Source organism: Asterias rubens, chromosome 5 (genome assembly GCF_902459465.1).
Source record: "Asterias rubens chromosome 5, eAstRub1.3, whole genome shotgun sequence".
NCBI classification, from domain to species: Eukaryota; Metazoa; Echinodermata; class Asteroidea; order Forcipulatida; family Asteriidae; genus Asterias; species Asterias rubens.
Genome location: NC_047066.1, coordinates 19888513 through 19913154, shown reverse-complemented (window position 1 = coordinate 19913154; position 24642 = coordinate 19888513). Strand labels below are relative to the sequence as shown.

At 38.6% G+C, this 24642-nt stretch overlaps 2 protein-coding genes across 4 annotated transcripts; one reads left to right on the top strand and one right to left on the bottom strand.

The window, feature by feature from the left end:
* The first annotated feature begins 1541 nt into the window (after positions 1-1541).
* Positions 1542-4696, top strand: LOC117289947 (polyamine oxidase 7-like). The gene is made up of 2 exons (XM_033771154.1): positions 1542-2906; positions 3585-4696. The coding sequence occupies exons 1-2, from the start codon at positions 1859-1861 to the stop codon at positions 4049-4051; spliced, it is 1515 nt and encodes a 504-aa protein (XP_033627045.1). The 5' UTR covers positions 1542-1858; the 3' UTR covers positions 4052-4696.
* Positions 4697-5387: 691 nt separating this feature from the next.
* On the bottom strand, positions 5388-24127 carry LOC117290240 (RNA-binding protein cabeza-like). 3 transcript variants are annotated; one of them, XM_033771515.1, is made up of 15 exons: positions 24070-24127; positions 23175-23214; positions 22259-22379; positions 21621-21798; positions 20996-21253; positions 20345-20561; positions 16248-16306; positions 15301-15342; positions 11499-11588; positions 10708-10814; positions 10055-10184; positions 9210-9317; positions 8510-8663; positions 7635-7705; positions 5388-6778 (listed from the first exon to the last, which is right to left on the bottom strand). In XM_033771515.1, the coding sequence occupies exons 1-15, from the start codon at positions 24089-24091 to the stop codon at positions 6525-6527; spliced, it is 1851 nt and encodes a 616-aa protein (XP_033627406.1). In that variant the 5' UTR covers positions 24092-24127; the 3' UTR covers positions 5388-6524. The 3 variants fall into 3 exon arrangements, with proteins under 3 accessions (XP_033627406.1, XP_033627407.1, XP_033627408.1); XM_033771516.1 differs by having other exon boundaries at positions 22259-22373; XM_033771517.1 differs by lacking the exon at positions 15301-15342.
* Between the last annotated feature and the right edge of the window lie 515 nt (positions 24128-24642).

Below are 24642 nucleotides of genomic sequence, written 5' to 3'. Positions count from 1 at the left end.
TATAAAACATTGTGAAAAACGGCTCCCTCTGAAGTGCCATAGTTTTCAAGAAAAAAGTAATTTTCCACGAATTTGATTTTGAGACCTCAGATTTAGAACTTGAATTCTCGAAATCAACCACCTAAACGCACACAATTTCAAGTGACAAGGGTTATTTTTCTTTCATTATTATTTCGCAACTTCGATGACTGATTGAGCTCAAATTTTCACAGGTTTGTTATTTTATGCATATGTTGAGATACACCAACTGTGAAGGCTAGTCTTTGACAATTACCAATAGTGTCAACTGCCTTAATCTTTATTTCAAAATAGTTGTACTATCAACAATGGTAGTGCATAAGATTTGCCAGTCTGTAAGTGAAGCCACTTGAAACATCACTGAACAAATTGTGAGTTTGTTCTCCATTTTTCATCCATATTATTTGAATTGGTAAAAATAACTTCTTTACTGAAGCTGTAAAACTTCTTACCAAGTAAGTTTTGATGATTTATTAATGTTTGAGTATTCACCAAAGTATAACTCTACTTATAAATTGGCATAAAACTATATTGTGCATGTATTATTGTTGTGGTATCCATGTTCTTGTTAACAATTTTATGCCGAGGAAATTTTTGTAAATATGTAACAAATGGAAAGACAGATTGTTTGAAATATTTTAATTAAAAATATTGATTATGAGTTTCCCCTTTTGTGCATTAAGACAGGACAGTGATTGTTCTGTGGCTTTAATAAAATGATGTTAATTCAAAAAAGTTTGCTTAACTTGTTAAAATCATTTTAAGTAGCCTTTTTCAGCCCGTTTTGGAATCCAAAGTTCAGAGAATACACTCTAACAAGAAAGTATCACATCATTCCGATTCCCCCCTTTGGAAAGAAGGCCCCATGTGTATATCACTCTATGGTTCTGGTTGGTGCCCATAGTCATGCATGAATGCATGAAATACAAGTACTTATAGATCTCTAGCTAGATGCCTATAACTGACAGGGGTCGGGTGCTGAGATTGGACACAGGGTGTGACAAATGAGAAGTAACACTGCATAGAAAGTGAACTTTAGGGCGAAACCATGTCATTGAGGTATTATTGCAACCTTGGATGTACTTTCACAACAAATAGCAGCAAGGCCATATTGGTTTATAATAATAATAGTAATAATTATACATGTAGTACAGTCTTATGTAGCGCATACAAAAGGTCCTCATCAAGGCTCTTGAACAAACGGAAGATTTTATGGGTTTATAAGGTGCTGCGGGGCATTCAGCAGCCACTGCAAGCAACACTGGGGCAAACCCCTAGTAGTTAATGCAGTTTTTTGTTTGACATCGTTGTTATGCTTTCTCTATTTTAGTGCTGGTTTTTACTGAATGCAAGATCAAAACACGGTGGTGCAATTGGAAAGCAAAATCACTTCTTAGAACTTTGGTTTTCTTAGGAATTTTGAAGACATTTTGTTATTAGCAGAGTTTGTGTTAAAGTTCCCCTGGCCACAGGGCTACACATGGGATTGAATTTTTAGACTGTATAGCAACAATAGTAAAGAATTCTCCTACATCAAGGTCAGTAAGCCTAAACCTTGGTGCAGTTCATTCACAGTCCAATAGAGACTGCTTTTTTTTTTTTGTCTTTTTCTTTTCTTCATATGGATGAAGGTGTGGCTTCAGGAACCGAATCAATAATGGTATATAGATCTCTGCCTGTATGCTAATCTCGGTCTGCAGTACTGATGGTTTATATAGGTGCTGAAATAGTGCACATGTCATAACGAGTTTGAGGTCTGTTTTGGATTGTTGTCGACTGCAGACTCAGTCACAAATATTACAGGACAAATCAGACTGTGGTTGTTGACATTCTTGCAACCATGTTGAAACTGGTGGTTTGTGTGGCGCTCCTTGCGCTGTGTCATCCAATCCATGGCGAAAAGACTAACAGGGAGGCCAGGGTTCTGATTCTAGGTGCAGGAGGTGCTGGCCTACAGGCAGCTAGGAGGTTCCACGATGCTGGAATGGATGACTTCATTATCTTAGAAGGGGCTGACCGCAAAGGTGGACGTGTCCATGATACAGAATTTGGTGGCATGACAGTGGAGTTGGGTGCTGCTTGGGCATCGCCGAGTGGAACTGAAACTCTCAAAATCATTGAAAAACTTGATCTTGAACGTTGGATCAGCGACTATGATAGTCACACATATTTTAATGCAGCTGGGGACACTGTCACGGATGCAGCCTATGAACGGTATGATGTATTCGAACCAGCAATGGAGCATGTTGTAGAGATCCGGGACAGAATGAATGACGACGACGATATCCCAGATATGTCCCTTCGCTCTTCATTACGCCTAGGAGGATGGGAGGCTCTGGATGCCCTTGATAACGTCATCGAATGGTTCGATTTTGACTTTGAATACGCTGAGAGGACAGATGTGTCATCTACCAGACAATCTGAAACTTTCGACGACACGTACTTCATGAAGGATCCCGGAGGTTTGAAACAAATCTTTGATGACATTGCTGGTTTCCTGGATGGGCCTGAATTCATCAACCACACCCATCTGAATAAAAAAGTCAGCTCCATCGACTACTCCAATGATGTCTCAGTCGTGGTCGAGTGTGAAGATGGCACTCGATACATCGGAGAGTATGTCCTGGTCACCTTCAGCATCGGGGTCCTCCAACGGAACCACATCCAGTTTACTCCATCACTCCCTGAGTGGAAAAGAGCAGTAATAGACAAATCACGCATGGGTTCTTATACCCAGGTGTACATCACTTTTCCAACAAAGTTCTGGGATGATGTTGAATGGATTGTTCATGCCAGTGACAGGAAGGGGTACTACCCCATCTTCTTGAACCTCCAAGCTATGGGGTTGTATCCATCTGGCACACCTATGTTGATGGCTCATATTACAGGTTAGTACATGTACATATGAATAGTAGTAGCGCATTTCATTGGGCCAATAACATTCCTTTAATCTTTCTCAGCTCCCTGGGGAGAGTACACAACCTGGGCTTTTTCATACATTATATCAACCTCTACCCTTGCAGGTACCCATGTTACATATAACCCTGTGTGGCAACTTTTTAAAAATGTAAATGAGTGGTTTATACCTGTTCCTTAAAATTGTTTTGGTACCTAAGGAAAAGTACCGATAGTACTTAAGAGATGAATCGCACAAATGATAAATTGAAAAAACAACCCAATATGAAAAGTGCTTATTTTGACATGTCGATACTGCAATCAAAATAAGTGGGAACAGGCATGTATGTTCATGCACAACTTGTCTAAACTTTAAGTTTGTTATTCATTTCACTGGGTTTACACCTAGTTTTAATAAATTATCACAATTTTGTTATGTGATGAATTTATTGAAAATTATCTGTTCTAAAAACCAATGACATATCCCTTCATGGCATTTCACAAAGAGTTAGGACTAGTCTTAGCTCAAGTTAGGACGAGTTACTCGTTCTAACTTAGGACTAGCCTTAAGTTTTTAATATTTTCAAACTCTTTGTGAAATCGACCCCTGCTGATGCATCAAAAGCCAAGCATGAACAGGAAACTTTCCTCTTTTTCATCTTTCATAACAGGTGATGAATCTCGCCGCGTGGAAGCTCAACCTGCAGATCAAACCAAAGCAGAGATCGAGGAAGTCCTTCGTACGCTGTACGGTGCCAGCTCCCCAGGCGCCGATGGTATCCTCGTCAGCGATTGGTCAAGGAATCCCCTGACTGAAGGAGCCTACTCAAACTGGCCTGTTGATATTTCCGATGACTGTTTCGAGAAACTGGAAAGTAGGGTTGGGCGGGTGTTTTTTGCGGGGGAAGCAACTTCCTCTGAATACTTGGGTTACGTTGAGGGGGCACTCGAGTCGGGCAACCGTGAAGCGAATAAGATCAAAGAATGTATGGCAGATTTTAGCGAGTGCCCAATCTTTGAAGGGCAAGGTTTAGTGTGTGAAAAACCCAGTACAGGTTCTGCAGTGTCTGTGCGATTCAATGCACTTATGGTCAGTATCGCCACACTAGTGGGCTTGAGGCTCATCAATTTCTGTTAGCGATGGTTCCATTGATCTTGTTCTTAACCAAGCTATTTAGATGCTGCTTTAAAGTTTTATGAATCTCTGTTTTAATAGTAGGAAAATTTTGATCTTTGCTATTGTTTTGTAAGTACTGAAAGCTATCAATCCTTTAAAGGAATATATGAAGTACATACTTAACAGGTATGATGTAATAATCATTTAGTCTGTACATCTGTATTAAGGTACAAAAACTATGTATTCACCTCAAGCTTTCCCATAATTGCGTAGCACGTTGGGTCAAAAAGAGATAACTTCTAAAGTGCTCATCATTTTTGTGAATGTGTTAAGATTAATCTTGGTGTATGTTAATCATAATATCAAAGCTTCAGATTCCACTGGGAATTCTGTCGTCTTGGACACCAATACATTTCCAGATCTTGCAGAATTACACATTCTTTTTACCAAAACTTTCTTTTGATTTGTAAAATATTTCACAATGAAGAATCTTTTGGTGTAATCTTAAACTCTATATAATTTGGTTAATTTCGATGGAGTAATTTTAAGTCTGAAATCCTTTGGCAACATAAAAATGTAGTCACGTTAACTTTCTGTTTGGGAAGTAAAGCTGCTTTTAAGTTTTTATAAGATGATGCATAAGATATTAAATATCCATATTGTGTGGTTCAGGAAATACGATTGTTGAAATTTTATGGTGTCACTGTTTATGTACCTTCGTTATGTTCAAGTTGAGGTTCAATTATCTGTCGAGTTTCAAGGTTAACTTCAATTTCAATTCAAAGCATGTTTGTATATTTGAAAGAAAAAAATGGGCGGGAAGGCGACAGACAAATATGGTGGCGAAGACGACAAAGATGTTCAGTGTTCAGCCATCATGTTTTTCTACTGCACTGTCCCACTTCATACGATAGCCAGTAAAACGTTTAAATTTCAAATAAACTTTAAAGACACTGGACACAATTGATACTTGTCAAACACCAGTCTTCTCACTTGGTGTATTTGAGCATATATGCATAAAATAACAAACATGTGAAAATTTAAGCCTGAAGTTGCGAAATAATAATGAAAGGAAAAAACAACCTTGTCACACGAAGTTGTGAGCTTTCAGATGCAAGTTGATTTCCAGGCCTCATCTAACTCTGAGGTCTTGAAAACAAATTCGTGGAAAATTACTTCTCTCTCGAAATTTACGTTGCTTCAGAGGGAGTCGTTTCTCACAATGTTTTATACTATCAACCTCTCCCCATTACTTGTTACCAAGTAAGGTTTTTATGCAAATAAATATTTGAGTAATTACCATTAGTGTCCACTGCCTTTAAACAACACATTCAAATAAAATACAATTGAAAGGGTATGTAGTATTCCGACACAGGACAATTTATTAAAACAGTTTGATAGTAACATCTAAAATCACTTAAACAACAATTCACTGAAACCTGTCTTCAAATACTATTTCCAGGGAAATGCTTTGCGTTAAACCCGCCCCTTCCGCACACACCCCAAGAGAAACATTTACATCTCATAAAAAATTATGTTTCTTCCTGTCGACCTTACCATGTATCCACACATTTTCTATTGACCTCTTCTATGTACTTCAGACAGCATCACCATATAAAGTCACACTACCCTTCTGTATAACACACATAGACATTGACTCCCAAAATAGTGCAACCAAAATTACTGTTGTGATGCATCACCTTAATTGGATCAAAAGAACTGGTGGGTTTTGGAAAACATGCTTACATATTGTTTTGACATGATAACTTCCAGCTTAGTTTACCCTTTCAAAATCAAGGCCCAAGACAATGATGTTCCCCATTATGGATGGAAGATTTTAACGACGACTTAAAATTAAACTTAAACATTAAAAACAAAGAGCCTTGTGTTTGAAACAAAAGTTGCTTCTAACACAAGCATACTAGTACACAACTGTGCACAACACAGAATGTAAACCGTTCAAGTAGGCAATAAAGGGTGGTGGACTAGGGCACGTCTCCATCAAATAGTATTATCAAAAAGTAACTAAACTCAGATGCAGTCCATTACACCTAGCCACCATAGACTTTGAGCGAGAATTATTTCCTTGCTTATAAACAACAATGCCATGCCATCGCAATAAAGAGTCCACTCTGATGCAAAGCGGATTTCTAACAGGTTATTCAGAAGTATATCTTTAGCGTTACATGTAACATGATATGTGACCGACTTGCTTTGTATGCTATGGTGGCTAGTCAAATCGCTAAACAGATGCGGCCTTGTTTTTCAGTCTCGTTGTTTTAGTGAATATTCTTTGACCTACATACACCTAAAATGCTTTAAAAGAGATGTAAAGTTTGTTTACTGCACTGGAGCATTTTATTTACAAAACTCTTTAGGATTCCAGAGACAGTGTTAACTAATCTACACTCTGTTACTTTAAAGTGCAAGAAAGAAACCTAGTGGCACATGATTAAGAGACTTTGTACACAGAGGAGTTTGGTCACTGACTACCTTAGTATGGACGGAATCTGTCCCTACGGCCATCTGGTGGACCACCCCGTCCACGTGGGTTGAAGCCCCCTCGGCCACCTCCCCTGTCTCCACCGCGTCCTCTGGGTGCAAAGCCACCACCACCGCGCCCACGGTCCATACCGCCGCCTCCACGTCCGCGATCCATGCCACCACGTCCACGGAAGCCACCACCGCCTCCTCTACCTCCACGGTCTCCGAATCCACCTCCACCACCACCTGGGGCAGGCATACCTCCTATGTTAAAGAATAAAAATGAATAATGAATACCAATCCACAAATTAACCCTCCTACTCTATCAAACACTTTCGATCTTGGCTGTGCTCCGTGGTCATAATGGGTTGATGTCGCTGGCAGCCAAAGGCGCCCTTGCATGCCTGCTTCTCAAACACGTTGTAGCCGCGTCCTCTGCAATTCAGCTGCGAGTAAGGATGATTAGCCCCCCAAATTATTATTATTAAGACCAACCATTTCAAATTATTTAACTGCACTGGGTTTTGTACACTTGAGAAACAAGACAGGCCTGGAATATCATCTTGGAGAGCCCAAGGCCATTTTGTCAAGGGCACTACCATTGGGAAATCTTAAAGTCTATGAAAGTTTGGAAAGGGCAGCAAGGCCAAGATCAGGGCACCAGAGGCCATGGCCTCTCTGTAATTCCAGGCCTGCGAGGATAGTCACCACATGATACAGCAGGTTGGTCATAAAGCATTTAACAAGTAAATGATTTCAATGGACAGACAGTAGAATCAAAGCTAATATTGCTCAGATGTTTTAAGGCATAATACAACATGATTGGCCTTTTTGAGTTGTCAGTTGTTGCATCTTATAACCAGGAAGAAATTTGTTCATTAAATCATAGGAGATTAGTTTAATTTCAAAGGAATTTCTGCAGGATCAGGTCGTCTCAGTAAGATTCAAATTGAACAAGTCTTCCTAAAAGGCTATCGATAACAAATAAATTGTTTGACTTTTAAACACAGGTATTGTAAAATATTTCATCAGAATGCACCCCACCCCAATCGTTTTCTTTATCCTTACAAAACTATTTGCAAACCAAATTAATTTGCACTGCTTTATTCTGATCACTTACCATCAGCTGGCCGTGGGCTTCCACACATGTTGCACTTGTCACGACGGGCAAAGTTGTGATTGCTACAGCCACTGGAAAAAACAAATATATATATATAAATATATATTAAAATTAGACTTTCAGGACTTAAGGTTGGAAAATCTGTATGCACTCTCTGAAACTTACAGAGCGCACAATTTGCACACAAATGTATTCAAAGTTATTGATAATGTGCAGACATGTTCATACTGAGATGACATCAATGCAATTAGTTATACAATGAAACATGATCTTGATGCCTCTAATGTAGCTTTCTCAAACCTCGGCTTTGGCTGCGGCTCAATCTGCTGATATTTGAACCAAACGCATGTAATACGCACTGCTCCAAAAATGCAGGTGTAAGGCCAAGCTGTGTTTTCACTGCATATGTCGCGTGCTGAGAGAGGCCCTTTAACATAATAATATTAATATCGAAGTCTTATATAGCGCACGTATCTACCAAACAAGGTACTCAAGGCGCTGAGTATATACAAACTTTCAGAAAGAAAGGTTATTGCAGTGGTGAAATTTTAGACCCAATTAGTTAGCACCTTATAAGGGTTTACAAGGTGCTACGGCGCATACAGCAGCAACAGCCAGGAACACCGGGGCGAACCCCTTCTCTTTTCGATAAGTGCACTGGGTTCTTTTACATGTGTTACACAACACACGTAACCAACGGCTTTATGTCCCATCCGAAGGACGAAGCAATAGTTAAGTGTCTTGCTTAAGGACACAAGTGTCACGGCTTTATTGGGATTCGAACCCACACTCTGCTGATCAGAAACACGAGAGTTTGAATTTGGTGATCTTAACCGCTCATCAATTGACTCTACAATTTGCATCTCAGTACTTACTTATCTGTGCAAATCCAATCCCCTTGCCTGGCACCGCCGCCACCACCACCACCCATACTTCCACCACCACCCCTGTCACCACCACGACCTCCACGGAATCCACCTCCATCACTATCACGTCCACCACCGCGACCTCGGAATCCGCCGCCGCCGCCTGAAATCGGAAGAAAAAAAATTTGTTAAAATAATAAAGATGAATGTATGTATAACTGGAAATATTGGTAACGAGCAATGGAGAGCTCAGCTGTTGAAAGTATAAACTATTGAAAGAAACGGCTCCTCTGAAATAACATAGTTTTTGAGAAAGAGGCAATTTCTTATTCAACCAATAAAAGACTTCAAGCCTGAAGTCTTTTAATATTTTTGTAGGCATCAGAAAGCGCACAAATATGTACAACATAAAAACAATGGTGTTTTTCTTTCATTATTTTCTTGCAACCTCGATGACCAATAGGTCAAAATTTTCACAAATTTGTTATTTAATGTATATGTGGGGATATACCAAGTGAGAATACTGGTCTTCAACAATTACCAAATGTGTCCAGTGCCTTTAAACAACAAACTTTTAAGTTGTATACATGCTTTAACAGTAGAAAAATTCACTAGATGACATCACATGCACAGAGAAGTTTCATATCACCGTCATGGTGAAAATATTTAATCCAAGAAGCGAAAATGATAGGTCAGTACTCTGCCTTACCCATTCCACCTCCACCACCAGGGCCTCCACGTCCCCGGAAGTTCATCCCAAAGTTGGATCTTACTGTCGCAAACTCAACCTTGATGGTGTGGCCAAAGAAATCTTTCCCTACAAAAACAAATCAACAAACACTGTATCTTAATATATGACACAAATGGGGAGGGAAACTGCTTTAGTAGCAGCTTGAAAAGTATGTGTTTTAAAATTCTATACATTGGTGGTTTAAAAGCAGACATAAAAAATGCAACAGTAACGGCTGAAATCAGTTGAACCTTGAAAAATCGCTACTAGGAAAAGTTTTCATATCATGCCACCACTTGTTCATTGGTTTTAAAGTTGCCCTAAAATAGTATCCAATTCCTTAGTGTCCAACTCTTAAAGACCTTTATCACGCTTTCAGCATCTTGGTCGTGTTCCCTGTTTCCATAACAGTAATGAATGCTAACATTCATTGCGCAAACATGGCACCAGACTATTATTTCGTCCAGCCTCAGTTTGGTTTACAATGAGTTGGAATGGAATGGAATAAAATCAAGATGGCCAAACCGTGATAAAGGTCTATATGCAGGACACAAACAAAAATATGACAAGGGTAAAGAATAGTATTGTGTAAGCTAATGTAAGGATGATTCCCATGGTTATCTCTATAATTCCAAAATAGTTGTTCACACCTCAACGGTTGGCCCATATCCTCTATCAGCCCATGTCCAGTAAATAAGCCACCACTCACATTCCTGACAACCCACCCTTACCCCCCCCCCCCTTTGTTGACGGTTACATCATCTCACTTCTAGGTAATGATGTCACCAATATCATCTCATAAATCTCTGCATTACACTACTTACCATTGAACCAATCAATGGCAGCTTTAGCAGAGGGTGGGTCATCATAGGTGACTGTGGCCTCTCCAGTCTGCTGGTTGGTCTGCTTGTTCTTGTAGATGAAGATCTTGTGCTTGCCGGTCCTCTTGTCAAGCTGAGTAATACAATGTGAAGCTTTTATAGACATTTTGAAAACACATAAATTAAGGCAAAGTTGAACTTCAAAACTTTCCACTCCAAAGAGCATCGTTATTAATTTGAATTTGATCAAATTTATACAGCGCCAGTCCATTGAGATCATTGCACATTAAGCCTGGCAACATGTATATTAACTACGCGACTAGACTCCCCTCAAATAGTTGTGACTTTGGACACTAGTCTCAACTAACTTTTAAATTCACAAGATGCATTGCGGCATATTGTCTGCCGCAGATGCAATACAGTAAAATTCATGCTGAAAGGATTAATGCTTGTGTCACTTTATGTCGGATTAAGTTTTGTAACTACATAACCAGCTATAATAACCAGTGTTTATTAAGCATCCAAACTCAACACATTAAATGTGGCACCAATGATTAAGGTGCTCTGCCTGATCTCATGTAAAGCATGATCACAAGACACGTGCAGTTCTCAAATCAACAGAATAAAAAAATCATCTATGAAAATTTTGAACTTACCTTAACAATACCAATCTTGCTGAAGTAGTCCACTAATTGATCTTCAGATACCTCTCCAAGGCCGCTGACAAAGATGGTGTCTACAGACAGATCCTTCTTTGGCTCTCCTGTAAAGTCAAAACACATTATCATTATCACTAATTCATAGCTTTGAACTCAAGAAAGAAAGGGACAATCCCCTTTCTTCCAATAATAAGTGTACTGGGTTTTATTACGAGCTCTACACAAAATAAACCTGTGTAAATTTGAGCTCTATCGGTCATCTACGTTGCAAGATAATAATGAAAGAAAAAACACCCTTGTCACCTGAAGTTGTGTGCTTTCAGATGCTTGATTTCGATACCTCAAATTCTAAATGTGAGGTCTCGAAATCAAATTCGTGGAAAACTACTTCGTTCTCGAAAACTCTGCAGTTTAGAAGGAGCCGTTTCTCACAATGTTTTATACTATCAACAGCTCCCTATTAATTGTTACCAAGTAAGGTTTTATGCTAATAATTATTTTAAGTAATTACCATGTGTCCACTGCCTTTAAGAAATACATGCTACATACTAGTTTCCATAATTGGGGACTAAGAGAGAGAGGTTTGTGTAGCACCATGTGAATATCATTTTTGAGTAGTGTTGTTTCTGAAAAGAACAGTGTTTAACGGCTCTTTTTTTTCATCAGAACTTGGACAGATTGCAGAAACAGGGGGAGTCAACAGCTCTAAAATCCCATCTAAAACAGTAATTGTCCCTAAGACTTCAGATGCTTCATCCAAGGCAAACATAATTAAATTTTAAGCTTACCACTTCCAAAGGAGCTTCCCCCACTGCTGCCCATGCTGCTGCCTCCACTCCCACCACTGTCGCCACCAGTGCTTCCACCACGGCCAGTATCTAAAAAAACATAAACAACCCCAAAACCATTTTATTTGTGCACATTGATTAAATTGTTTTTGCGTAAAAAAAGCAGAAGGAAAGCTGGTAAAGGGTTGACGGTTCCTATCGGACAAATCCTGTTTACAGTTTGTCCATTTTTATGTCATTATTTTTTAAATCAAGAGTAAACTCGTACGACTGAGCTCAATATAATCAGTAGTGGACTACCCAAAGTTTATTTAGGCAATGGGCAATTAACGTCACCATTTACATGCAAGTCAAGCAGTCTAGTATATTCCCAACACACTTACTTTTCAAAACCAAATTAAACACACTTCAGATTTCAAGTTCAAATCTTAACTTTAAGCAACAAGAAATATATTCGGTATTATTAAAGTATTTACAGTCCGACAAAATGTCTGACCTACAATAACCTGTAGTCTATCGGTGGGTTTCTTCAATTTTAAGACCTGCACGAATTAAAATGACTTTGAATCAATGTCATCAGTATCCAGTTCAAAGGAGATAAAGCTTTAGGTCCGTCAACCAAAACCTAGCATAAAAAACCCCCACAAATGCGATGCGACGGAACGATAAGTGAAAATTTGTTCAATATGAAATGGTCCTCAACATAGTTCATACAAGTAGCTATGCGAAAAGCTTAAGGAAGTTTGAGTACCCCAAAATCCTACAAAGGAGGCCGAACATTCGTCCTTGAACAGGCCTGATATATCCAGGAGGTAACGGAGGCAGTTGCCTCCATGCCCCCTGGCCGTTCCTTCGATGCCCTTGAAATGATACAGTAGAGATAAATAATTTCCCTTTAGGTTGCCCTTTACAGAGGAGAAAATGCCCTTGTGCCCTTTCAAAAATGAAGCATTAGGCATGCATTAACACTGGCAGCTCTCTTCCACGCTTAGGTTTTTAATTCTCAGGACAGAATGTTCTCCATTAAAATTAATAATAAATGTGCCAATAAGACAATGCCCAGGCCCTTTATGTGTACTTTATAAGATAACGAAGCAATTGCTCCATGCCCTTGGTGATTGCCCTGGTGCCTGGCCTTTACATGAACAGACTTGGATGCGTATCCCACACTGTTAAGGAAGTTGATTAAACTGACATGAACACCAAAGTAAAAATAGTGAAAGCGGTTTCACATTCCAAAACTTGGTCATATGTTCAACCAAGCTGACCAACTATGTAAAACCTTTCAATTGCATGGGCTGTGTACTGAGTCTCAACATGGATGCTATTAAATGGTCATCGAGTAAGGAAAAATAAAAATTGTTGTCGGTTATTAATTAAAAGTATGTCACAACCCAAGTAAGAAACAAATACCAAGTTGTTATACCTGGCAAAGGTGTTATACGAAAACCCAACCAAAGAACCACAGTAAGGGTTTTGGGGGTTAACTACCAAATGTCACCGAACAGGTAACTTGTACAGTAACACCTCAACTATTAATATATACAAAATTACCGCGTTACACCTTATGTGGTCACTAATGAATATTACAACAACATTGCCCTTTTAACAATGACGAAATGAACATCAACAAAACTCAAACCACTTCTTTGAAAAAATGATGCGGCTTTTTAACCCTCCACAATTAAGAAAAGATCTTTCTTTCAGTATATAAAAAAAAAAAAGTTCTTCCTTCTCGGTATTCGTTGCACAACAATGTTGCATGTTTTCTGAAGACTATACATGACAAATATCACACAACTACCCCTTTGAAGTGTACATGCACAGTCTTCTATTTATCACAGACTTGAGAGAAGCAAGACTAAAAATAAACCTTCGTTGTAATTACATCTATGCTAATGTTTTAAGTTTCATGTGAAAAGAAAGAGTCAAGTCTATCCCAAGGTAATATGGCTTATCAGGCTGATGTTCATACCCGGTTTCCTTGGCATTAAATGACTGAGAATGTTCAACCCCTACTCTTGCTGGTACCAATCTGTATTCCGGATTGGAGAGATGCAATTATGATTAAGTGTCTTGCTCTTAAGACACAAGCATCGCCACTTACATGGCCAAGATTTGAACCCACATTCTGTAAATTAAAGGACTCCACGTTCCCAGACCAAGACAAACCATCATTAAGTTTCACCGTACCTTTTACAAACTGTACAAATGCCAAGCCCAATTGTTCCCTTAAGAAATAAAAAATGTCCTGGGCCACGTTGTTTTGTCATTTCTTTGCACAGTAACTTTTTAAGATCAAAGTTTAGTTCTGAAATTAAAAGAACACACGTATCCCAGATTTTGCAAGACTACAAAATTATGTGCATATTACACAGGATGGTAATCTACTGTAGACCTAGAAGCAAGCCCAGATGTCAAAGTGAACTGGAAACAGTCTATTCAATCCCATTCACATGGTTGTGTTAACTCGACTTTATACACAAATTGTTGTAACCATTCACCGATATTGAAAAGCACTTCATAATTCACTTAACCATTCAACGATATGTGAAAAGCACTTCATACGAACTCGGTGCTTTTTACGAGGCTAAAAAAAAAAAACAAAAAAAAAAACCACCCACATGCACTCTACTGTCCTAGAGCAGTAACCAATACCTAAGCCAGGCCCGATACTTCATGGAGGCAACGAAGGCGATTGCCTCCGTGTCCCCTGGTCTCCATTGCCTTGGTGCCATTGAAATGCTCCAGTACAAATTTGCAATTTTATCATAGGGTGCCCTTTACCAAGAAGAAAATGCCTTGGTGCCCTTGCCCTTTCAAAAACGAAGCATACAGCCCTGCTAGACCATCGAGTGTTATAATGTACATGTAGTAAATGTACCCATAAAAAAAACCATAATGTCTCCCCTGCACGACCACGTCACCTGCTGCTGGATTAGAGAATATAAAACTAATGTGTAAAAGGCTACCCATCGAATAATTTCTTGGTTAAATGATACGGAGTATAAAAGACAACCTTATGAAAAAAATAAACGGACTGGAAGTAAAAAAAAACACTTCAACTGATGATTGTAAAGTTGGGTTACATAAAGTTACCTGGTCAACATTCAGAGTCATCCTGGGAAACAGGTAGATGTTAACCTATTCCACAAAAATTCAGACATGCGATCATAAATACCAGTGATTAAGTACTAATCTATCAGAACTTAAATTGGTATGGTTTTTGAGAGGAAATGGAAAAAAAAACCAAAAACATCCCAATAAACCATGAACACTCCGTGTGATCACACGTTGGTTAATGTCTTTTTAACTAAAAGGCTCTTCAAATCATGGCAAATCACCATGATTCTAACAATTCAGTGAAATCCACTCATAAAAAATTTAAAAACACACTCATTGCTTCACTGTTGTTAGGTCATTGTACCATCGCTGACAATAAACATCAAATATAATGTTTATGTGAAATTTGACCAAACAAGTTTTGTATGCCATTTTGGACCGTGTCCTTTACCTGCAAAGGAAACTAAAAACACAATACTGTGTACCCTTTGGGAGGCTAGAATTAAAACATTTCAATCAATCTTTAGGAGTCCATCATGCCAGTTGTGCACCAGTCACATACAGGTACCACCTCTCCCAAAACCATATCCTCACTAACCGACCAAGGACTTATTTTTTCACACCTAACCCAGTCTATTGAAGAAAAAGGGAAAAAAAATGTAGTACCAGTTCATTACATAACAATGCTCTTCCAACATCGTTCTGGCTGTACATTGTGAACAACCAACATTATTATTACCGAATTGTTGCTTAGCAGCACTCGGCTCTTGCTCGCAAGAATCTGAATAACACAAACCAAGGAATACATTATACAAATGCTGTTTTAGTATTCCTTACTGATGGCATATTACATCTAAACATTAACCCAACCTCAAGGCGAACAGAGCTATCCCTAATTCATCAGAATCCTTCAGTGAAAATTAACTGAACATCAAATTGCATCTACGTCCTTACCCCAACCAAGCATGGCTGTCATGGCTACACAAACCAATGAGGCAAAAACAGGAATGTTGATGTGTATGCAATAAATCTAGAAGGTATAGAGTTTACAACATGCACGCAAACTTTCAATGCAAGTGATAACCATAATCTGCTGCTGCCAATTATTTGTATGAGCGTTCCATGTTAACCGGTATAGACCTACATGTATAACATTAAAATATTTTCCTGAAGTTTTGCAAAAACTAAAAAAACTGTTAAATTTACATTTAATACGCTGCTCCCCCACCACCAACCCCAATCCCGCACAGAACCACTCTATCATACCTCAACATCAAAACTTCTACAAGTCCAAAACAGTACTGTGGTTTCTTTTCTTTTTTTGAAAAACTACACTTTGGTTCTAAATCTCTTCTTTTACAATTAAGAAACAACTTATGAACGTTTTTGTGCCTCAAATACTGTTGTTTCCATACATTAATTTTAAGATTGTTCGATAAAGCTTAACTTGTGACTCTGCACAAAACAGCTTTGCATTCAAAAACACAAAAACAATAATGTGTCTTGTTCTTTTTGTTGCATTAATGACCTTATTTGATTTTCCAGCCCTTCTTTTTTCTCTCAATCATATTAGATCACTTTTTGTGCCTCATTAACCGAGTGAAAAATTGAACATAATCATCGATCAAATGCCACAATAAAAAGATACTTTACAGGAGGCACAGGTACACCCAGTAAACAACTTACCACCAAACTTATTGAAGCCCCCACCACCTCGTCCACCTCCTCCGCTGTTTCGGTCACCACTAGAAGGAATTAGCAGAAGGTTGGTATATTATGCTTAGGAGTCAGGGAACTAGGCCCTGTCTCTCAGTAAGCGCTGGATGTAAAATCATTGGCCGCTTCAATGAAGATGCTGACATCAAAAACAAACTTGGCAAAAATAGTACATGTACCTAATACATTGGTATAAGTATAAATCCTCTACCCATTGAACAGTAATAGTATAACCATAAAACCTCTTAAATATATTTTTTACAAATCTGTACGCATATAAACCCATATATAAATAACACTTTGTCTCTACTTATTAAGCAGCTACAAACACTGTAATGTAAAATACATTTCTAGGAGGAAAAAACTTATGTGTATATAGTTGAATACCAAAGAATTATACTACTTGTACCACATTCAAAAAAATAAATAAGTATTTTCCCTTTTATAACCATATCTTACACAGCGATTAGAATTTAGGCATTTGTAATCAACAATCATACACACAAAAAAAGAATAACGTATTTAGGAATATACGTAGACACCCAAAATAAAAAATAAAATTGTCACTTGAAGTACACTTTCCCGACACAATAACAAAACAAAAATAAACAAAACTAAATAAACACAAATCAATCAAACAAATCTTTTAAACTGTTGACTTTTACAGCATAGTAATTTTTGTTGGCCCTTAACTTGCCGAAAAGATATTTCATACTAATTCTACAAGGAATTTGGCGACCCAGCAAGTGCACGGCAAACAGTATACCTAGAGAACAAAATGCTCCAATGTGAAGAACAGATGTGGCTTTTAACTTTCAAACGGGACCAGTGAGCCAATAGGTTAATTGCTGTAATAAATCAAGTTACAAAATCAAATTAATTAACAAAGTACCTTTCTAATAGATGCAAGTTTTGCATCAAGGACTAAAGAATAAAATTTGCTTTAACCCTTACACAGATGTGTTCTAAGCACTGTATACTTATTAACTTTCCCAAGTTTCCTGGGAAAAAAACACAGGCAAACCACTTGGCAAAGTCTCATTCAGTTCACAGGTTCATCTTACTTTCTGTTGAATCTTTGACGATGGAGTCTTCCTACCATTTTTATTTTCTACCATTGTGATCTAGGTAGCATTTGAATGTTACACAAACTTTCCCTTTCAGATTAAGATTCAACCTGCAGTACTTGACCCTTTTCCAATCAAAAAAACCTAATACTATCAGGCTCTTAAAGCGTCCGAAGATTTAACATTTGCTGCTTCACAATTTACACTAATCCTGTAGGAAGAAGATGTGTCGTGTACTTTCTCAGATCATGATCTGTTTTCTTGTCTTTTTCTCAGACTCTTTAAGTGAACAAGAGTTTGGTTATACCTAAGAGGAAAAACAGATCCATACACTTTCTCTAGAATTTATCCACCTGCCATTCCTGTTGTTATTGAATAATTGCAGATGCACACAGTGGGCATTTGATCTTTAGTGACCAATTCTTCATTGAATTTTTCACATCATGTACGAACATGACAAAAGTTGCCATTTGACAGCTAGTGGGATCCAGCATTCGGATGGTCTGTTGAGTTGACATAAGTTTGTCAGATTCTACATGTATGTCACTTTCTCTGATGCACCTTCCTTGGGTCCGCTTGTTTTTTGTTTTTTTTGGGGGGGGCAATTCTATTGAGGGACTTGGACTTACGCATTGAGGAGAAAACAAGATCACTCGAACCTTTTCCCAACACCAGATACGTTTGTGTGGGTCCCCAAAAAGGTGTTACTTGTAGACTTGTGTATTGACCTCTTGCACTGAGGTCACATGCGGATTTCGTCTGCAATGGCGTGCCATTTTGGGGAGTCAAAATGTATGTGAAAATTTGCCGAGCTAGTCAACGCAAGCACAGTGCCTAAAATGTGCATTACCCAGCAGCACATGCGATTCTGAGCAAAATTAAGACTGGTTGAGGAGATGAATGATGTCAGGTGATGAATGATGACGTCAGGTGAAGTGGGTCAATAGCAACTGGATCCAAAGATGTTCCCTCAAAGTTAGGATGTCAAGACCAGCAACTGATCAAAGATCAAGATGGTGTAAATACTGGATCACTTCTGGAAGAGGCAGGGTTTATCTAATGCACCTGGATCAAACAAAATTACTGCTGTTCCCTTGAAGTTATGAAGTTGAAAAACAGCAGCATATCTAAAATGGATGTGGTATATGCGTCACATCTAGTAGTTTAGAGGTACATGTAACATCAAATCCCAATATGATGATCTTCTGCTCTTGATAACGTTGATGAAATGTAGTTTTAGTTAGTATCAGTCTTTTTTCACTTAAGCCACCATTCTAACTCAACATGTGACTTAACTATACAATGGTACAACACTGTTTACATTCACAATGTTTTTCGTCAAGCCTCATTTTCACAAGAGCTGCAATAGCCATCTTGATGCTTTTCAAGCATCAAGGAACACAGTTGAACTTGTTGGATTGCACATGCATGCTGATACAGTAGATATTTGCTCCTGGCCAATCTGAACTCTGTTCCACAATGTTTGAGGCCAACATCTAAACCTTCTTTGACTGAGATGGGTATCTATTCTTGTACTCTAAACACATCTCAAGTGAAATAAAAACCAACAAAATGGCCAAATATAACACCATTATCAATAATTATTTGCAATAAATAAGGAAGCAATCAGGGGAAGCGAGGTCTGCTACAACAGGCTTTGAAGTTACATGTAGCTTTTTGAGGGTCACAAAAATTGTTCTCCGTTATTCTGTAGTAAAGGGTATTGGTATTCCAATGAGGAAAATGTTCAACTTCTGTTGGTTTACAGCACGGCAGCACGGAAAACAGCACGGAAAACAACAGCAAAAGCAAGTGGCGCAACAACTGCTGGGTTCATTCAAAGCCTGCTACGTGTTTTAAATCAAATACTTAAAACTTCAAGTACAAATACTTTGTTTGCAAACCCACTAAGAGGCGTCTTTTCTTCAGAAGATCAGCGCACACATGTATCGATGGAGAGATTACAAAGAATCGGTTTGAAATACATTGCTAATTTCTTATCATTAAAAAATAACCTCACAAAGAAAGAACAATCTTTGTTTACTTTGATCTATTGAAAACTTCTTCAAAAACATTTACATAGAACCTCACTTCATCGAACTACTTTTTCACTCTTACCATCTAAAAAAAAAAAATCCCTTTTGCTTAATGAACCAACCTTTTCCTACACCTTATTTCATATATTGACCAATACTTAAACAAAGTTTTAGTTCATTTAACCACAATAATTTCAAGTTATTATTTATGTGAACCAAAAATACAACTTGCTCAATAAATGGACAGGATAATAAAGCACCAAATAAAAACTGTATATAACTTAAAATGATAAAAACATAACAAAAATATAAATGGATGAAGATTTCAAATCTGTGAAGAAAGTTGTAGAAGTTGTCAGTTGAGTTCACACAAAAAGCACATAGTTATCAAATATTTTTTTACTAAACAACAGTTTCTTCATGCGTGGATAATCCCTTTTCATTCCTAAATCTTTCAGTTAATTGTTGCTACAGTTAACAAAATAAACCCTTTTGCTTTTCAGCCCTGAGTTTGCAAGTATAATGTGAGATTGAAAGAGAAAAACCCAATAAAATAAATAAAACAGTAAAAAAAAAGACCATCCTGACCATACAATTACAGCTCTGCTCAAACACTGTGATTTTGTGAATGTAACGCGACAAACATTCACGGACCCGGGCTGTACCATATAAGTGTGAAACATGACTTTAAAAGCCATTATAATATTTACCCGTATTAATGATGACAAATGGCTAAGATTTTGAGTGAGGGAAACAAAAGAAGCCCTATTCACCCAAAACAAATAAAAATAAGACCCCACGTAAAACAACAGAATACACTTTTATAGAAAGCTTATGTTTACGTTTGATACAGCTCAATTAAATTTCAACCTTCCATAGAAATAAATGTAGCGAGTCTTCAGTTTTACGTGATAAAACCTACACACAGATTACTTGACCAATAATTACATTGAATGTAACTCACCCGTATCCGCCGCTACTACCACCTCCACTGCTGGAGCTTCCACCACGTCCACCACGGTATCCACCACTGGAATCTCCACCATAACCCCCTCCACTACCTCCTAGAGCACCACTCTGTGGAGGCCCTCCTTGGGATCCACCATAGCCTGTTGAACCACCTCCGGAGTGTCCACCATAGCCACCACTGCTTCCACTACTGCTACTACTACCAACTCCACCTACACAGAGAGAATGAATTTAACCAACGTCAAATTGAAGTTTAGACTTCAGACTTAGTAGATTCCACATATAACATTATACTGGTAACTGGACTTCTCCAACACCACCTGTGAACCAAGATTCTTATTAACTCTTGTTTATGGTCGTACTTTTCAATAACAAAGCTTCTATACCTCTCAGCACCTTTTAGGAGGGCTGATTGGAGAAATATTTGTGGAATGTACATCGTGAGAAAGATATTTGCCGATAGGGCCAAACAGATATGTCACTGGCTTTCATTTGCAGTTTTGTTTTATACTCCCTTCAGGAATAATATTTTCACTCATCTATTATACTGCTTGTGAAACTCCTTACCAGCTACTGAAAGTTGCGTTTCAAATTAACTAAAAGCCTCATTATGAAACTCAATTGATTAATCAAAGTATTTTCTTACCCTGCTTGGGCACTTCTGGTGCGCTATAGGACCCCTGGCTGCCTTGGTGACTGTAAGTGCTGCTCTGTGCTGGCTGAGTGCTCTGGGAGTACGGTTGGCTAGCAGCTGAGCTTGAGTAGGAGCTAGCGCTGGTTTGACTGTATCCCTGTGGAGTGCTACCCTGGGTGTAACTGCCTGGTGTGGCAGTCTGACTGTAGCCGGTCGCTGCTGGCACTGCAGTACCACCAGTAGTGCTCTGACTGGTGTAGCCTGCTTGACCTATAAACAAAGGGTGACAGATAACATGTATGAAAGAATTTCCTTTACTTCACAGCATGCTTGCAACAACCATAACAATTTAGCGACACAAATCATTTGAACGACAACTCCTTTAACCAATTACTAAGATCCTTCCTCACCGTATTTTTTTTATGACTAACTGTGTGTGACCACAAATACACCACACGTTGTTAACAGAACCAAACAACATTCCGTAAAAGTTACAAAAAGTACCAACAAATGAAATTTGTGCACCCTGTATTTGCAACATATCAGTGCATAAATAAAGTTACACAAACTGAATGAAATTGGGCCTGAAAAATAGCACCAGTTTATTTTTAATTACAAATAATTTGTGTGAACCTACCAGTTCTACCAGGCTGTGCATAGCTTTGCTGTGCTTGTCCATAGGTCGAGGCTGGAGTAGTGTATGAACTTGGCTGGGCTTGGGCATAGCTGGTAGCCCCTGGTTGGGCGTAGGCAGTCTGTGCTTGGGCATTGTAGTCATAAGCGGCTGTAGGCTGAGTGCCATATGTGGTCTGTGCCTGCAAATACATTCAAATGATTGTGATTAATACATGCCATAAATATGTACGCTGGCCAATGATCACAGTTACTCAGTGCATGGCTCAGTGGTTGGCACATAGATAAGGAAGGAAAACAAAACTCTGTAATGAGTTAAAAAGCATTACATAGACTGGCTTTTGAAATCATTCGTAGGTGAACAGTTTATTAAGTTTAAAGAGGGCATTAACCTAAAGTTTTGAATTCGAGTCTCAAATCTCTCTCGGCAAGTCTCTAGACTACAAGTTGCTGCATGTCTCAAACTCTGGTAGAAAGGAAATGCAGGTAGGCTGGAATTTCATCTTTGTGAGGACAAGGCCGTTTTCATTGGGAAACTTTTGAAGGGGGCACCAATGCCCAGACCATGCAGGGGCAATGGAGGCCATGGCCTCTGTGACTTTTGTGCAATTCCAGGCCTGAAATGGTTTAGGGTGAACTTACCTGGTTGTATGCGGCTGGCGGTGTCTGGCCATAACCTGCGGCCTGCTGGGCAGGTGGTGCTGCCCCTGCAGCAGGCTGCTGTTGTGGTTGCTGGTAACCTTGAGCACTCCCATAGCTGTACCTTAAAATGACAGAAGCATTGATACTCAAATTACTTGTATTGATTTTAAGATCTTGCAGCAACTGTTTTTCGAGACTACGCTCCATACACTAACAACAAGCTCTGTTAAATTTATAGTCACAAAAGTGCATTTTCTTTATTTAAAGCCATTGGACACTTTCGGTACAGACAACAAAATAAAAGTTCACAGATTTACAAATAACTTACAGGGTTTACAGAAGGTAATGGTGAAAGACCTCTTGAAATATTATTCCATGAAATGCTTTACTTTTTGAGAAAACATTAAAACAATATCAATTCTCGATGTCGAGAATTACGGATTTATTTTAAACACGTCATGAGATGGCGAAAAGTGCCGAAACAAGGGTGGGTTTTCCTGTTATTTTCTCTGGACTCCAATGACCGATTGAGCCTAAATTTTCACAGGTTTGTTATTTTATATAGAAGTCGTGATTCACGAAGTGTGGGCCTTGGACAATACTGTGTACCGAAAGTGTCCAATGGCTTTAAAACCTGAAAAGCAATTTATCAATGACATTCAAATACCTCAGTTATAAGGCCCGGTTCATACTTCCCACGAATGCAATACAAATTTTAACGTCACAAGTTCGGAACAAATAATTAGCTTCAGTTGAAATTTGCTCAACTCCTGCAAAACGTACACAGAAATGTGACGTCAAATTTGCATTCATTAGCAGGAAGTATGAACCGGGCTTCATGGTTGTCTAATTTCCCTCTTTGGTTAAAAGCTAAATGTATTTTGTAGTGCAAATTTTTAACAACATAGAAACTCACCCTTGTTGGGCCTGCTGCGGGGTTCCGTAACCAGTATACTCTGCAAATAAATCAAATAAGTTTGAAGTATTTTTGCTTAACAATGAATTCCACTCGGAATTTATCAGTTAAAAAAAAATTTAACATACAGTTTTTCCCCAGTCGGAAACTTGTGACTTTTTTTTGGGGGGGGGGGAAGCTTCAGACCTGCAATCACTTTTTCATTCATTATTTAATAGAAAAAATTGTATTTTCTCAAATTTTAAAGAAAAAAAAACGAGTCAACAATTTAAAAGTGGTGGCAGGGTACGTTAAAATCATTTCAAGGCATATCGTAAAGCGCCCTCTCTTGACAGAATACCTCTTGACACAGCAACAGTGCTGACTACACTGCAAAATTTATGTTGGACAAATTTCTGCATCCTGCCACCAATTTATTTTTAATGAAATAAATATCTAATTTACTTCACTCACGTGATATTCCCCTTGGTAAAATTGAGTAAAGATTTGTGGCGAGATACGGTGCTCTTTCTATAATATTTTCTCCCCAAAAACCCTGGCTAAATAAAAACCAAACATTTCATTTTTTCTTGGTTATTACAAACTGAATAACTGCTTGCATACCCTTTATTTTACTTCAATTAATGGCCACCCCTTTTATGGATTTAACCAACCATTCTTTGATGGTCGAGTTTGTCACTTCATTGAATGATTGAAAGACACTGCTGCTGCATGCTGCAGAATATTTTTACTTGCCAAACAAAACTCAACCATGCGTTTTAAAATTCTTAACTTCGAGGTGCACTAATGCCTTTTGCTAACCAATTTGTGCCTTACAACATCATCTTATGGAAAACTTGAATTTTATTTCAAAAATTAAATTAAAAACGATATATTTAAGTGGTTTTATACTCACGAGAATCTACGTTGGACGCCATTCTGAAATGGTAAAAGAAAACCAACGCCGTACAATAGTCTGGTTTCCGGACAAGCGCTTTGTGTCACACGCGGAAGAGGGAAGTTCATTTAGTGTGTAAAAAAGCCAACTCGTTTGAGGCAGAAACCAGACATTCTAAGTAGGTAAAACGCATGCGCGAGGCGGGTTTCCCAAACGGGCCGCAGTGGGGGTAAATTCCGATAATTAATGTCGTCTGCTAAAACATGTGCTTTCAAACTGGTTTACCCTGGGGTTATCATATTCTGTATAACTCTATTGATTTATATTGTTATTATTTAGAAATTTTAATCGTTCTAAAGGACAAAGAAATCGACCAACATGTCCCAGAGTATTTTCTTTAATTGGGGGGGGGGGGGGGGGGGGGGGGGGGAATGATGACTACCCCAAAGTTTGACACTAACGTAGGTGGCGCTATTGCAAATTAGCGGTAAGGATTTTTGGCAAAGGGGGGGGGGGGGGGGGGGGGGGGGTGGGTTCAACCGTTTACTGCAGTGCAGCCAGGGATCACACCCAAATTAAGACACCGTACAA

Bases quoted from the DNA above. Each gene is read 5' to 3' on its own strand.
- LOC117290240 (XM_033771515.1), bottom strand. From the start codon at position 24,091: ATGGCGTCCAACGTAGATTCTC. The intron at 21,799-22,258 runs GTAAGTTCACCC...ATGTATTTGCAG, and splicing joins CGCCAGCCGCATACAACCAG to GCACAGACCACATATGGCAC. The intron at 6,779-7,634 runs GTAAGTGATCAG...TCTTTAACATAG, and splicing joins AAGCCCACGGCCAGCTGATG to GAGGTATGCCTGCCCCAGGT.
- LOC117289947 (XM_033771154.1), top strand. From the start codon at position 1,859: ATGTTGAAACTGGTGGTTTGTGTGGCGCTCCTTGCGCTGTGTCATCCA. The intron at 2,907-3,584 runs GTTAGTACATGT...CTTTCATAACAG, and splicing joins GTTGATGGCTCATATTACAG to GTGATGAATCTCGCCGCGTG.